The sequence below is a fragment of the Gracilinanus agilis genome, chromosome 2 (assembly GCF_016433145.1).
Source record: "Gracilinanus agilis isolate LMUSP501 chromosome 2, AgileGrace, whole genome shotgun sequence".
In the NCBI taxonomy this organism is placed as follows: domain Eukaryota; kingdom Metazoa; phylum Chordata; class Mammalia; order Didelphimorphia; family Didelphidae; genus Gracilinanus; species Gracilinanus agilis.
In genome coordinates, this window is record NC_058131.1 from 36,833,529 (window position 1) to 36,848,611 (window position 15,083).

General features: G+C 34.3%; 2 protein-coding genes across 2 annotated transcripts in view; one reads left to right on the plus strand and one right to left on the minus strand.

Annotated features, from left to right (window-relative positions):
• LOC123233177 (zinc finger protein 850-like) overlaps positions 1-15,083 on the plus strand; it is a 282,653-nt gene that overhangs the window by 89,878 nt on the left and 177,692 nt on the right. The gene's annotated exons all lie outside the window — the stretch shown is intronic.
• On the minus strand, positions 664-4,563 carry LOC123236697 (zinc finger protein 420-like). Its single transcript, XM_044663080.1, has 3 exons — positions 4,495-4,563; positions 3,681-3,776; positions 664-2,207 (listed from the first exon to the last, which is right to left on the minus strand). Exons 1-3 carry the CDS (start codon positions 4,526-4,528, stop codon positions 664-666), a joined length of 1,674 nt encoding a protein of 557 aa, XP_044519015.1. The 5' UTR covers positions 4,529-4,563.

A 15,083-nucleotide genomic window follows, 5' to 3' on the forward strand; every position in this document is an offset into this window, starting at 1 on the left:
GATGAGGGTTTTGTTGAGCCCTTTTCAGGGCTGCTTATCCACCTTTGTTGTTTCTCTATGACCCAAATCTCATCTGTGACTCCAAGAAGCCATAGCATATGTAGCAGCTACACTCTGGTAAAACTGCCTTGGCAAAGAGGCTAAACCAGGTTGAGGGTAACCAATTAGACCACAAACCTGTCAGTGAGTTAGGGAGATGTCTATCCAAAGCACATGAAGATTTCTCCTAGTGGAATGGGTGAATAAAAACAATTTGTTCCAATGGCCATGAAACAGGCACTGTGGACCTTATAAGTAGGTTAGAAATCACCAAGGTATAGATCCTGAGCCATGACCAGTTGTCCTATCTTTTGTCTTCCCACTAGACTTCAATGATCTTGAAAGAGAGTGAAGTTGAAGACTTTGTGCACCTCTGCTTATTTAAGTCCAATTTATGCACATGTCAAAATACCCAATCTGTAATGTCACTGGTCCTCTTTGAAAAAGGACAAAAAACAATATTCATAAGGTCTCTCTGTTAAATTGTTTGATGTCAAGATCTGAGTCACACTAAAAGCCTTCTGAAACTCCTTATAATCATGAGCCATCTCTCCAGTATGAATTCTCTGATGGACATAAAGTAATATCCTCAGTCTAAAGGCTTTCCCAAATGCATTAACACTTTCAAGACTTTGTTTGAGAATGAATTCTTTGATGTTGAGCAAGATGTGTCCTCAGTTTGAAGGTCTTCTCACATTCTTTACATTCATAAGGTCTTTCTCTAGTATGGATACTCTGATGTTGAGTAAGCTGTGTTCTCTGTTTGAAAGACTTTCCACATTCATTACATTCATAAGGTCTCTCACCAGTATGAATTCTTTGATGTACAATAAGGTCTGAGTTGTACAGACAAGACTTTCCACACTCCTTACATTCATAAAAAATCTCTCCAGTATGAACTCTCTGATGCAGAGTAAGATACGACTTCTTCCTGAAAGCCTTTCCACATTCATTACATTCATAAGGTTTCTCTCCAGTATGAATTCTTTGATGTTTAATGAGTTCTGAGTTGTAGACAAAAGCCTTTCCACATTCCTTACATCCATGAGGAATCTCTCCAGTATGAATTCTCAGATGGACATAAAGTTGTGTCCTCTGCCTAAAGGCCTTCCCACATACATTACACTCATAAGGTTTCTCTCCAGTATGAATTCTTTGATGCTCAGTAAGCTTTGACTTTCTCCTGAAGGCCTTTCTACACTCCTTACATTCATAAGGTTTCTCACCAGTATGAATTCTTTGATGCTGAATAAGATCTGAGTTGCGATCAAAGGCCTTCCCACATTCCTTACATTCATAAAGAATCTCTCCAGTATGAATCCTCTTATGCACAATAAGATATGCCTTCATCCTGAAGGCCTTCCCACAATCATTACATTCATAAGGTTTCTCTCCAGTATGAATTCTCTGATGCTCAATAAGATACACCTTCCTTCTGAAGGCCTTCCCACATTCATTACATTCATAAGGTCTCTCTCCAGTATGAATGCTATGATGCAAAGTTAATTGTGCCTTCCTCCCCACGGTCTTCCCATATTCACTCCATTCATATGGTTTCTCTTCAGTATGAATTCTTTGATGTCGTATCAGTCCTGAGTTTTTGTGGAAAGCTTTCCCACACTCCTTACATTCAAAAAGAATCTCTCCAGTATGAATTCTCTGATGCACAATAAGGTATGCCTTCATTCTGAAAGCCTTCCCACATTCAGCACATTTAAAAGGTTTCTCTCCAGTATGAATTCTTTGATGCTCATTAAGATGTGGCTTTCTTCTGAAGGCCTTTCCACATTGACTACATTCATAAGGTTTCTCTCCAGTATGAATTCTCTGATGCACAATAAGATATGCCTTCATGCTAAAAGCCTTTCCACATTCACAACATTCAAAAGGTTTCTCTCCAGTATGAATTCTCTGATGCACAATAAGATATGCCTTCATCCTAAAGGTCTTCCCACATTCAGTACATTCATAAGGTTTTTCTCCAGTATGAATTCTTTGATGTTTAATAAGATCCGAGTTGCGATGGAATTCCTTCCCACACTCCTTACATTCACGAAAAATCTTTCCAGTATGAATTCTCTGATGCACAATAAGTTGTGTCTTATTCTTGAAGGCCTTTCCACATTCACTACATTTGTATGGCTTTTCTTCAGTAAATTCTTTGCTCTCTGAAAGGAAGAATAAAGAACTGATTAACCCAGCCTTTTCTTCTCTTTTTCCAAGGCTACTCATTGCTCAAAGGTTTTAGAGATAACCTCTTGCCTTCCCAATTGAGAAGACTATCTCACTGGTCTTTCACTAAGGATCAAAGTTTGGCTTATGTGAAAATATCAGTAAATGAATTGAATTAGGATGGAATTAGCTGGAAAGGTGAATAAGTCCTTACTCTATTATAAATGGTAGACATTTAAATGGAATAAAGAAATAAAAGAGTATCCATAAAAAGGAGATGAATTTGAGAGCTTGAAAATGTAACCATGCCAGCTAATAGAAATGAAAGACTAAACAAAAAGGAAAATTAATGAGTTTAAAGTGAGGGAGAGAGATAGCAAGAGATGTACAACAAACAATAAAGAAATATGAGGAAATGGGTCATATCAGACAATTATTGTCATAAATATCCTCTACAAAATTTAACTTGTATCTTAAAAGGAACTGTTTCAAATTTGTAAGAGTGAGATTCAATTCCAAAAAAAGGTAAATGAACAAGTCATACATGTATTTTTCAAAAGAGAAATGAATAATCAGAAGCATTATTCAAACTCTGGTAATCAAAGAAGCAAAAATGACAACTTGGAGGTGTCACCAAATAACCATTAGATTAACCGATAGTTTAAAGTGATAACAAAATTTGGCAATTATATTAAAATAGGTGCTTTTAAAGTGTTGCTGCCATTTTTCTGAAAAGCAACATAACAATTTAAGCTAGAGCTAAAAAAAGCTGCTTATCTCTTTGACCTGATGGTTCCAGTACTAGTTTTATATCTTCAAAATGTTATTGAAAACAAAGATTTCTCTAAAGAAGTATGTATAGGAACTTTTTTCCTGAAATAGTAAAATACTGAAAACATTTAAGTTCAATGATGGGATTATGGCTAAACAAGTTTTGTCATGTGAACATATTATTGTGCCTTTAGAAACAGAATTTCAAATCAAAAAGAAAAACAGGATGACATAAAATGGTTTGAATAATGGGGAATTACTTTAAATATTTTAAATAAAAACAGCAATAAATCAACATAAAAACACAAGAAAATGTCAGAAAGTGACTCAGAAACAAAGATGGAATACTGTTAATAATTTAAGTAATGTGCTAATGTTAAAAGGGAAAATGAATTCATACAAACGAAGTAGGAGAATGCCTAATTAAAATAAGATAATCTCCAACAAACAGAAGAGAAATAGCTACCCTGTAACTAGTTAATAACTTTCTTTGAGTGGAGAAACATGAGAGTAAAGAAATGAGTAAAAAAGTAACTTCTTGAGTTAAAAAATGAAATTTTAAAATCTCAGCACTTTTCAACAAGCCTGAAAAGTTTTAAACATCCTAAAATGTTCAATATTTTAGAAGAGATATAACTTAAAATGGCCAAAGGAGGTGTATTTTTAAATGCTCATCTGCTTGGTTTTTATGTAGTCACCTGGATAAGGGCTTCTTAGAACATCTGCTTCTAGCATCCAAGATGCTTCCTTTCTTTCCAACTGGTAGATCACATCAGGTTTTGAAACTTCAAATCCTGTTTGTGAAAATGAAAAAGTGTTGAGGACAGTCATCTCAGAATTTCATCACAGAAGAGAAAGATGAAATATGACTCCCAACTCTCAGAAGAAAGGTGGAGTAAATAAGGGTGTAGAATGAATCTTAAACAATCAAGGGCACTGGCTATGTTAGTTAATTCTGAGTTTGTTTTTTCCCGTTAGGAAAAGCTCAATGGGCGGTATGGAGGGAGAGATAATGGGAGAGCAGAAGACAGAGAAGAAACAACATTTTTAAAAGCATCTATAAAACTTAAAATAATTTATAACTAGTTCAAGCTCTCCTTGGGAAAAAGGAGTAGGCAATGTTAGGAAGACCTTTAGTACAAAGAACCACTGAAAAATTTCTGTAGTACAGGAGAATGAGCTATAAAGTAGGACTTGGGAAAATTTGCTTATCTGATTCACTACCTGCTTTGACAATGAGAACACTTTGTGTATGATGATACACAGAGATTAAACAGATAATCTTGGGCTTGAAGTAAAGAGAGGAATATACATTCTCAAGGATAACAAATCAAGAAATCAGTTTCAAGGCATACTAAGATATTTTTCCTGGAAACAGGTAGCACAAGTATTCTGTATTTCGGCTACAAAAGGATTAGGATTACCTTTTTTTGTATGTCAAGAGAATAAAGAATAAAATCTTCAAGGTCTCCACAGTATATATCAAGACTCCAAGGAAGTAACTATTCTTACCCAAAGAGACCAAATTCTTGTAGTTCTCCAGCATCACATCCCTGTACAACTTTTTCTGAGTTGGGTTCAAACGTCCCCACTCCTCCCAAGTGAATTCCACAGCCACATCCTGGAATGTCACTGATTCCTGAAACACCAAAAATATTTGTGCTTATCCAGGTATAGCTCCAACTGTTCTGAAGTTTGAATGTAAACTCCCTGCTGGCAGGAATTAAATATATTATAATTAATTTATTTGTCACCCAAGCAACAGCAGGCACTTAAGATTTTCTCTCCATTAGACTCTGAGCTCCTTGAGGACAGAGGCTATTCTTGCTTCCTTTGTATCCTTGGCACTTAGCATGGTACCTGGGCTCACAGTAGTTGCTTAATAAATGCTTATGGTTGTTAATGGATCTAACAACATCAATTTCATTTTATTTTAAACTCCTACTTTATCTTAAAATTGATAGTAAGAATCAGTTCTAAGTGTCGGTTCTAAGGCAGAGGAGTTGAAAGGGCCAAGCTATTGAGGTCAAGTGACTTATCCAGGGTCACAGCTAGGAAGCATCTGAGGATACATTTGAACCCAGGACCTCTGTATCAAAGCCTGGCTCTCTATACACTGAGCCATGTAGTTGCCTCTGACATAAATTTTAAATGTTTGGGTTTTTTTTCCCCGCAATGAGCTCCCATGACTCCTACTTCTGCTCTCTGAGCTCATGCAATACCTTGCCTAATTCCTTTTCTACTTGTTGAAATAAAACAATGAAAATGAAATAGTTTAAGACAGCTCTCATGTGGGCCCTAAATCTCCTACTGCAGGCTAAATATTCCCAGGTCCTTCAAAGCAATCTGCCATTATCTTTTCACCACTATGATAGTGGCCTTCCTTTCTTTGTCCAATCACTAAACTTCTTAAAAAGTAGTGCTCTGAAGCCATAAAAACAAAGGTGAGTGTGAGGGGCTAACATCTTTCTGCAGCACTATGTGAATTTTTTTTTTTTTTTACAGCTGAACAGGGAGGTAAAGGACCATTATTTTCCAATTCATATAGTTAGAGGTGAAAGAGACTTCAGAGTCCAATTTCATCATTTTATAAATTAGGGAAATGAGGTCCAGTGAGAGAAAGTAATTCATTTAAGGTCAAAGGGGAGTAAGTAGCAAATTTACCCTGGGAATCCAGGTCCTTCTGAATCCAAATCCAGAGTTATTTTCACTGTCCCATGTTGGACAACATATGTCTATAATCACACCAAGGCTACAATTTTATAAACAAAAACATCCATAAGAGCACTCTTTGGAGGATAGCTAAGAACTAGAAACAAAGTCAATTCTCACCAATAAAAGATGGCTGGAAAAATGGCATCTGAATTCAATGATTATTATTATATGGTAATAAATAACAAAATTATATGGTAATAAATAACAAAAGAAGATGTGTTTTAACTTAGTGTGAAGTAAACAGAACCAACACATTATAAACAAAGATTACAAAAACAGAAAAATTTTTTTGAAAAGCAAAAAATGCTTAACTGTTACTGCTTCTTAAAGCAGAGAAGAATGTTTTATGAATTGACAGGTAGAATCAATACAATAGATATTTTTGAGTGATTTTTTTTTTTTTAGTTTAAAGGAGGGTAAAATTTGGAGAGTGAGGGAGAAAAAACTTTTCCCGGAAATAACTATGGTGAAACAGCAAAAAGCATTATAGAAAAAATGTCTTTTCCAATTGCTTCCTAACCACTCATTTACCAGTGTATTCTAGAAATGTACCAAAATTTAAAGTTACTGGCCTAGTCTTTGTAGAATCTATGTGCTCTTTTTTTGAAACGAGGCACATATCCTGTTTTCCAGAACTATGTACCTTCCCTGTTCTCCAAGATCTTTCAGGGATACATAATAGGAGAGCTAGGAAACACATTTCTTTCAGAACAGCTGGATTCTCTCTGTTTCCATTTACTTTGGGTATCGCAAGTCTGTTGACAACTTTTGGGCTCTCATTCCCAGTTTAAAGAGCATTCTTTTTTTTTTTTTTTTAAAACCTTCCATCTTAGAATCAATACTGTGTATTGGTTCTAAGGCAGTAGAGTGGTTAGGGCTAGGCAATGGGGGTTAAGTGACTTGCCCAGGGCCGTACAGCTAGGAAGTGTCTGACGCTAGATTTGAACCCAGGACCTCTCATCCCTGGGCCTGGTTCTCAACCCACTGAGCCACCCAGCTGCCCCAAAGATCATTATTCTTAAAAGAGAAAACTAAAGTCAAGGAAGAACTTTGTTTTCTCCAAGGTATCCCTATTTATACTCATCATCCCATCCATTCCTAAATAGGGTTCTCCCTATTCTCTGATCTCGTTCGCTTCTAAACTAGGTTTTAAAAATCTTTTAGTGACATTTATCAGCTGAATCAGCTCTTTGTGGATTTGTTGTCACTTTACCACTTTTTCTGACACTGCTTCATTTCTTCATTATTCAGTTAATGATCCTTAAAAACATTTTTATTATCATCATTAGTTATGCCTCAAGTCAATCACTTATTAATAATTACAATTGAGTTTCAAATACAAGCCTTCTGACATAGCCTGGTATTCTTTTCATTATACTTTGCTGCCTCTCACTTACCAAAGAGCAGATCTGAATCAAGCAGTTGAGTCTTAAACTCCCATTGTATATTATATAAAAAGGTACAATTTATCAGGGTACCAGGAGAGAGGCCCACCCACACCCAAAGGGATTCTTCTCATCCCTCCTCCTCTAGTCTCAGGAAGAAGGGGCGCCCTTCACAAAAATCTAGTTTCTAGCACTCCCACTTTCTCCATCCCATTGAGAAAAAAGATGAGCAAAATCCTTGAAACAGACAAATAGACATATCACAGATAAGCAAAACAAATCCCCATGTTGGCCATGTCAAAAATATGCTGTGCCCTACAAGTCCATCATATTGATGCCATAAGTTAGATGGCATGGCTCCTCATGTATCCTCTTGAAAGATGGTCAGAGTGGTAAGCAGAGTTCTTAAATCTTTCAGTTGTTTGTCTTTACAATGTTGTTGCCAAGTTTTCTCCTGGGAAGCACTTCACTCTACGATGATTCATATAAATCTTGTCCAGGTTCTCCCTTCATGATTTCTTATGTTATGATAGTTTTTCAACCATCTTTGAGTCAACTGGGTTTTTGGGAACCCCAAATTTGCCTCAGTCCCCTGAGAACTCACCACTAGGGAAGTCCCAGACTGACCAGGTTCAAACTGAACGATAGACCTTAAAGTATTTAAAGATCCCAGTTTAGGTGGGACTAGTAGATGCAGTCAAATGTTAAGTACCCTTTTTGTCCTAGAAGTTTCCCCCACTGTATCAGAGATTGGATCTTGGACCAAGAAGCCCAACACGGTGCAGGAACCACCCTTTTAGTATCCCTTGTAGTAGCCCATACCATGATACCCCAGTCTCTGGCTACAGCCACTCTGCCAAGCTAGCTTACAACCTGCCAGTATATGTTTGATGTCCTGAGTTCCCCAAAAGGTATATAAGATCCCTGTTTTATTGTTCTTGAGAGAATCATCTTGCTTTGATTTCTCACAGAGTCCCAGAGCCCTTGGCTCTGTGTGGTTTTCAGGCACTTGAGTCTGTGTGGTGGCCGAATATGGAACGCTGTCTCTTTCCTGATTAAAGACATGGTTTTACTGACTTAGTCCTGTGTTTTTCCAAGTTACCATTTGTGTATCAGAACATGTTCAGCTACTCCACAATTTATGAGAACCTGTTCAGTTTGTAATTCTTTGTCACTACAAAAAGAGCTACTATGAATGTTTTTGTATATATGTGGGTATTTTTCCTTTTTCTTTGATTCTTTTGGACCTGGCAATGGTATTGCTGGGTTAATGCATACGCAGAGTTTGATAATTTCCTCAGAATAATTCCTACTTGCTTTCAAGAATGCCTGGCCTAACTCATCGCTCCATCAACAGTGTTTTAATATACCCATTTACCCACAGACACACCAGCATTTGTCCTAATTTTTTTTGTCAACTCTGCCAACTTGATGAGTAACAATGTGAATCCTTGGAGTACCTTTGTCTTAATTTCTATGCTTTCAATTTTAAACAGAAAATACGTGGTGTACTTTATCAAAAATTTTGTCTTCATCTACTGAAAAAGTCACATGATTTTTATTGTTCTTGTTACTAATATAGTCTATTATGTAGATATTTTCCTAATACTGCACCAAATCTATAAATTCCTAATATGAAACCACTCTGATCATAGTATATAACCATAATATGTTACTATAATCTCGCTGATTTAGGTAACATCATATTTGCACACAGAATCTGTTAGAATCTTTTTCTGTTTTTTTCCCCCCAACAGCTTACATAATATTAAAATAAATTGTTAATGAAAATTTTTATAGAATTTACTTGCAAATCCATTGCATTTCAGAGTTTTTTGTTTTTATTTCATCCCCTTTGGAAGCTCATTTAATAGTTTATCCAATTTCTTTTTCTAAGGTTAGTTTAAGACCTTTAATTCTTGTTCAGTTAATCTAGCATTGTGCATATAAACAAACAAGTATAAACATCCAACCATTTTATTTAGATTTTTAGGCTTATTGATATACAACTAAAAAACAGTAGTTTCTAATCATTTATTTCTTCATTTGTTATAAATTTAAATCCAATACTTTATTTTTTAGCCAGTATCAGAATATGTTGATGATTACTTTTTTGTAATGTAGTTTGAAATCTGGTATTCCTAGGTTGCCTCTCTTTCATATTTTTTCAATGATTCCCTTGATATTCTTGCCTTTTTGTTCTTCCAGATGAATTCTGATGTTTTTCCTAAGTCTATCAAAAATTCTTCAGGATTTTGATTGGTATGCTACTGAATAAGTAAATTAATTTGTCATTTTTATTGTATTGTCTTACCCCATGGGCAATTTAATATTTCTCCATTATTCAGATCTTTCTGTGATAACTATTTCATAATAGTTTTAATATAGTCCCTGAGTTTATCTTGACAAGTCTAAATATCTAGGAGGCCTAAAACTGAATAAATAAGGCTAAAGACTATCATGAAGAATTTGAGGAAGTATGTATTGGACATTATTTGTAAAGGAGATAAGCTAGAAGCCTTTTCAGTTAGATCAGGAGTGAAACAATTATACCCATTATCACCACTATTATTCAATATTTTATTAGAAATGCTAGCAATTGTAATAAAAGAAGAAAAAGAAACTGAAGGAATCAGAATGAGCCAAGATGTAATAATCTCTTTTTGTAGCTGACATGATGGTACACTAGGAAAATCTTAGTGATTCAATGAAAAAACAACAATTTTACCTAAATTAATCTAATTAGTGTCACACTAATTAGATTGCTCCCCAAAATTTTAATAGAAGAAAATAATAATAAAATTCATCTGGAAAAACAAAAGATCAAGGCAATCAATAAAAAAGATGTTTGACTAAGGAACAGGGTGATAAATCAATAGAATAAATTTAGTACACAGTAACCAGTAATAAATGGCCATAATATTTTAGGGATTGACAAATCAAAAGTTCCAAGCTTTTTGAACAAGAACTCAATATTTCACAAAAACTGTTGGGAAAATTTGGAAATTTCAGCATGAGAAATATGGCAGAAACAGGGGACAGACCAACAATCTTACACCATATGCCAAGACAAGGTCAACATGGATGCATGATTTAAACATAAAGGATGATTGATACCCTAAACAAATTAGGGAGCACAGAACAGTTTATCTGTCAGATCTATGGAAATGGGATGAATTTATGCCCAAACAAGAGGAAGAGAGCATTATAGGATATAAAATGGATAATTTTCATTAACATTAAGTTAAAAAGGTTTTCTAGAAACAAAAAATAATGCAACCAAGATTAGAAGGAAAACAGAAAGCTCGGAAAAACTTTTATGGAAAGTTTCTCTGATAAAGGTCTTGTTTCTCAAAAACATAGAGAACTAAGTTAAATTTATAAAAAACATAAGCCATTCTCTAATGGATAAATGATCACATGAGAAAAATTAATGTTGAACTGTATTATTTATTAGTAATATAGCAATGTGAAATCATTTTCCGCATAGCCTCCCAAAGGCAGGCTAAAACAACCTACTAAGCTATCAAAGTGGGCAGGGACTTTTTGCCTTTTGACCTTGAAAGGATTAAAGGCTGGACTGATAGGCCTTGATGAACTCTGATCCATTTGAAAGCCTGGTGGACAGCCATGTGGTTGGTGAAAGGCTAAGTTGGCATTTTTCTTATTTAGGCAAATGAAGTAATGAGGAAGGAATGGAGGTATCTAAGTCCACCTCCTTATTAACTATTCACCAATCAGAGATGTCTTGGGATGTTCAAGGGAGGGAATGAATAATAAACCCCCAAATTATATAGAGAGAGAGCATTTTGAACTTTCTGGTCTTTAATTTTCAAGAGAATTATAGACCACCAATTTTAAGTGTTAGCCTAATCAATAAATTGATATTTTTACCCAAAAAAACAATCTTTTGAATATTTTGAAATATTTGTAACACAAGGAATAGGAACAAGCAGTTATCAGATGAAGAAATCAAAGCTATCTATATAGTTATATGAAAAAATGCTCTAAATCACTTTTTTTGGGGGGGGGTAGGTCACTCTTGATTAGAGAAATGCAAATTAAAACAATTCTGAGGTACCAACTTACATCTATCAGAATGGCCAATATGACAGAAAAGGAAAACGCTAAATGTTGGAGGGGAGGGAGGAAAATTGGGACACTATTGCACTGTTGGAGTTATGATCTGATCCAACCATTCTGGAGAGTAATATGGAACTATGCTCAAAGGGCTCTAAAACTGCATACCTTTTGATCTGGCAATACTGGTCTGATATCTGTATTCCAAAGATTTTTTAAAAGGGGGAAAGGATGTATTTGTACAAAAATATTTATAACAGTTCTTTTTGCAGTTGCAAGGAATTAGAAATTGAGGAGTTGTCTATGTCCATCAATTGGGGAATGGCTGAACAATATGTGGTATATGAATGTAATGGAATACTACTGCACTATAAGAAATGAGGAGCAGGATGTCTTTGAGAAAATCTGGACTTCTACAAACTGTTGCAAAGTGTAATAAGCAGAACCAAAAGAACATTATATACAATGACAGCAATTTTTTTTTTGATGAATGACTGTGAATGACTGTTATTCTCAGCAATGAAGTGATTCAAGATAATTCCTGAGACTCATGATGAAAAATGCCATCTGCCCTCCAAGAAAGAACTGAAGAAGATAGAATGTAGGCTGAAATATACTACACCTCACTTGGTTTCTTTTTCTTTTTTTTGAGATCTCTTCCACATATGTAAAATTTATATCAGATTGCTTACCATCTCTGGAAGAGGGGAGGAATGGGAGTGAGGAGAGAAAAAAGGGAGAAATTAGAATTTAAAAAAATGTTTATGAATGTTAAAAAAATTGCTTTTATATGTAATTAAGGAAAAATAAAATATTATTTTTAAATGATTTAACAGAATAACTTTTTTTTTTTTTAAACCCTTACCTTCCGTCTTGGAGTCAATACTGTATATTGGCTCCAAGGCAGAAGATTGGTAAGGGTAGGCAATGGGGGTCAAGTGACTTGCCCAGGGTCACACTGCTGAGAAGTGGCCGAGGCCAGATTTGAACCTAGGACCTCCCGTCTCTAGGCCTGACTCTCATTCCACTGAGCTACCCAGCTGCCCCCTTAACAGAATAACTTTAAGGAAAACCTGGACTTACATGAATTGATGCAAAGTGAAGGGTTCAAAAGCATAAGAATATTGTAAAGCGTGCCATTTGCCTTCAGAGAAAGAACCAATAGAGTCTGAATACAGACCAAAACATACTATATTTCATTTTCCTTCTTTCTTTCTTCTTATGATTTTTTTTATTTGAGATCTCTTTCACAAAATGACTAATATGGAAAAATGTTTTGTATGACTGCACATGTAAAAACTGTACATTATTGCTTACCTTCTCAGAAAGGGGGAGGGGGAGGAAAATGGAATGGAGGGAAGGATGAAGGGAGGGTAGGAAGAAGACATAGAACCTGGAACTCAAAATTTAAAAAAAAAGTGTTAAAACAGTTTTTACATGTAATTGGGAAAAATAAAATATTATTTTTTAAAAATTTACAATTAAACATCAAAACAAAATTTCAAAATCAAAGGCAATTAATAAAATTAAAAGCTAAATTTGATTTTTAAGAAGAAAACCAAGTTACCAGTATCAAAAATGAAAACAGTAAATGCATCACCAATGAAAATGAAATTAAAACCAATATTAGGAGTTATTTTGCCAAAAAATATGTGTATACATAAAATATGAGTATAAAACACACAATCTAAGTGAAATTGTTTTGTTGAATGAATTGTCAAACATTCTAAATAGTCCAGATGAACAGAACAGGAAACAGAATACATGAATATCATAGAAAAGGAAATTGAACAAGCCATAAAATAACCCCAAATTCCTTCTAAACACAGATATAATTTTGATAACTAAATGAGGGAGATCAAAAACAGAAACATAAAGCAACAAAATAATTTTCCTAATGAAAGGCAAGGAAAAAAATTTTAGTATTAGAAAGGAGATTACAACAACATATTATAAATATCATACACTATGGCCAGGCTATACTTATATCAGGAATGTAGAGCAGGTTTAATACTATAAACACTATAAGCATAACTGAGCATGTCAGCAATAAAAACAACAAAAATCATACATTCATAGCAATGGATACAGAAAAAAAGTCTTTGCCAAAATATACCACTTGTTCCAATTAAAAATCCTAGAAAGTACAGAAACAAATGGGGCCTTTCTCAAAATGATAAATAGTATCTATCAAAAACAAAGAGCAAGCATTACTTGTAGCCTTCCCAATAAAATCAGGGAGGAAGCAAGGATGGCCTCCACCAACACTTTTATTTCATATGGTACTAGAAATGTTAGCTAAAGTAATAAGACAAGAAAAACAAATTGAAGAAATAAGGCAACAAGAAAACAAAATTATTATACTTTGCAGGTGATATAATGATCTACTTAAAAGAACTCTACTACAAAATCTGCTGAAATAATGAATAACTTAAATAAAGCTGCAAGAAACAAAATAAAACCATATAAATAATCAACAATAATACATGCTACCAACAAAACTCAGCTGCAAGAAATAAGAGAGTGAAATTTCATTTAAAATGACTAGAGACAGTAAAAAATACCTGAGAGTCTATCTGTCCAGGAACCAAAAGAAAACAATTAGAAAACATTTTTCCTACAAGTAAAAACAGATCTAAACAATTAGAGAAATATTAATTGTTCCTGAGTAAGCTGAGTCAATATTTTAAAAACTGACATTTTTACCTTAATTAATTTACTTATTCAGTGCCATACCAATCAAACTACCAAAGAATTTTTAACAGATCTAAGAAAAAAGATAAAATTTATCAGAAAGAAAAAGTTGAGTATCAATTTAAAAAAATGTGAAGGCAGCCTAACCATATCATATTTTAAACTACATTAAATGGTTAGTAATCAACAAAAGTTTTTTAAAGGCTGAGAAATTCAGTGGTTGATCAATGGAACAAATTTAGTACATAATATCCATAAGAAATTACCATAGTAACATATTTGATAAACCCAAGGATCAAAACTTGTAAGATAACTCACTATATGACAAAAATTATTTGAGAAATATGGAAAGCAGTTTGGCAGCAATTTGGTACAGATATGCATCTCACATCATATACCAAGATAAGGTAAAAACAGGTATATCATTTAAACAAAAAAGGTTATATCATAAACAAAATGGAGGATCATGGAAAAATGTGTCCATCTCAGATCAATGGATTAGGGAAGAATTTATGGCCAAAAAAAGAGATAGGGAGGATCATATGCACAATTTTCATTATACAAAATTTGAAAGTTTTTGAAGAAATAAGACCAATGCAGTGAAAGTAAGAAGGCGGTTAGGAAAAAGGGGGGAAATTTTTTTTTTAAATTTCTCTTCATAGAAATCTCATTTCTCAAATATATAGGCAAATGAGCTACATATATAAAAAAAATAAGAGCCATTCTTGAATTGAAAAATGATCAAAAGATATGAACAGGCATTTTTCAGAAGAAGAAATCAAAGCTATTGATAGGTGAAAAAATGCTCTAAATTATTAGTAATTAGAGAAATGCAAATTAAAACCACTCAAAAATATCACTTCACACTTGTCAGCTTAACTAACTTTACAGAAAACGAAAATGATAAATGCTGGAAAGAATGTGGAAAAACAGGGACAAGAATGCACTATTGGGGGAGTTGTGAACTGGTTCAGCCATTCCAGAGAACAATAGTGTGTTATACCCCAAAGGTTATAAAATTGCGTATACCTTTAACTGAGCAAAAATCATTATTAGACCCACATCCCAAAGAGATCATAGGAAAAGGGGAAGGACTTGAATGTACAAAAATATTTTAGGAGTCTATTTTGCAGCAGCAAAGAATTAGAAAATGAGTGGATGTGCACCAGCTAGGGAATGGCTGAGGTGGAATGAGGCTGTGCTAGTGGGGACTAAGGAATGCGGAGG

Coding starts and splice junctions, on each gene's coding strand:
- LOC123236697 (XM_044663080.1), bottom strand. CDS start 4,528: ATGCTGGAGAACTACAAGAATTTGGTCTCTTTGG. Junction 3,777..4,494: donor CAAGAATTTGGTCTCTTTGG/GTAAGAATAGTT, acceptor TTTCACAAACAG/GATTTGAAGTTTCAAAACCT. Junction 2,208..3,680: donor TCTAAGAAGCCCTTATCCAG/GTGACTACATAA, acceptor TCTTCCTTTCAG/AGAGCAAAGAATTTACTGAA.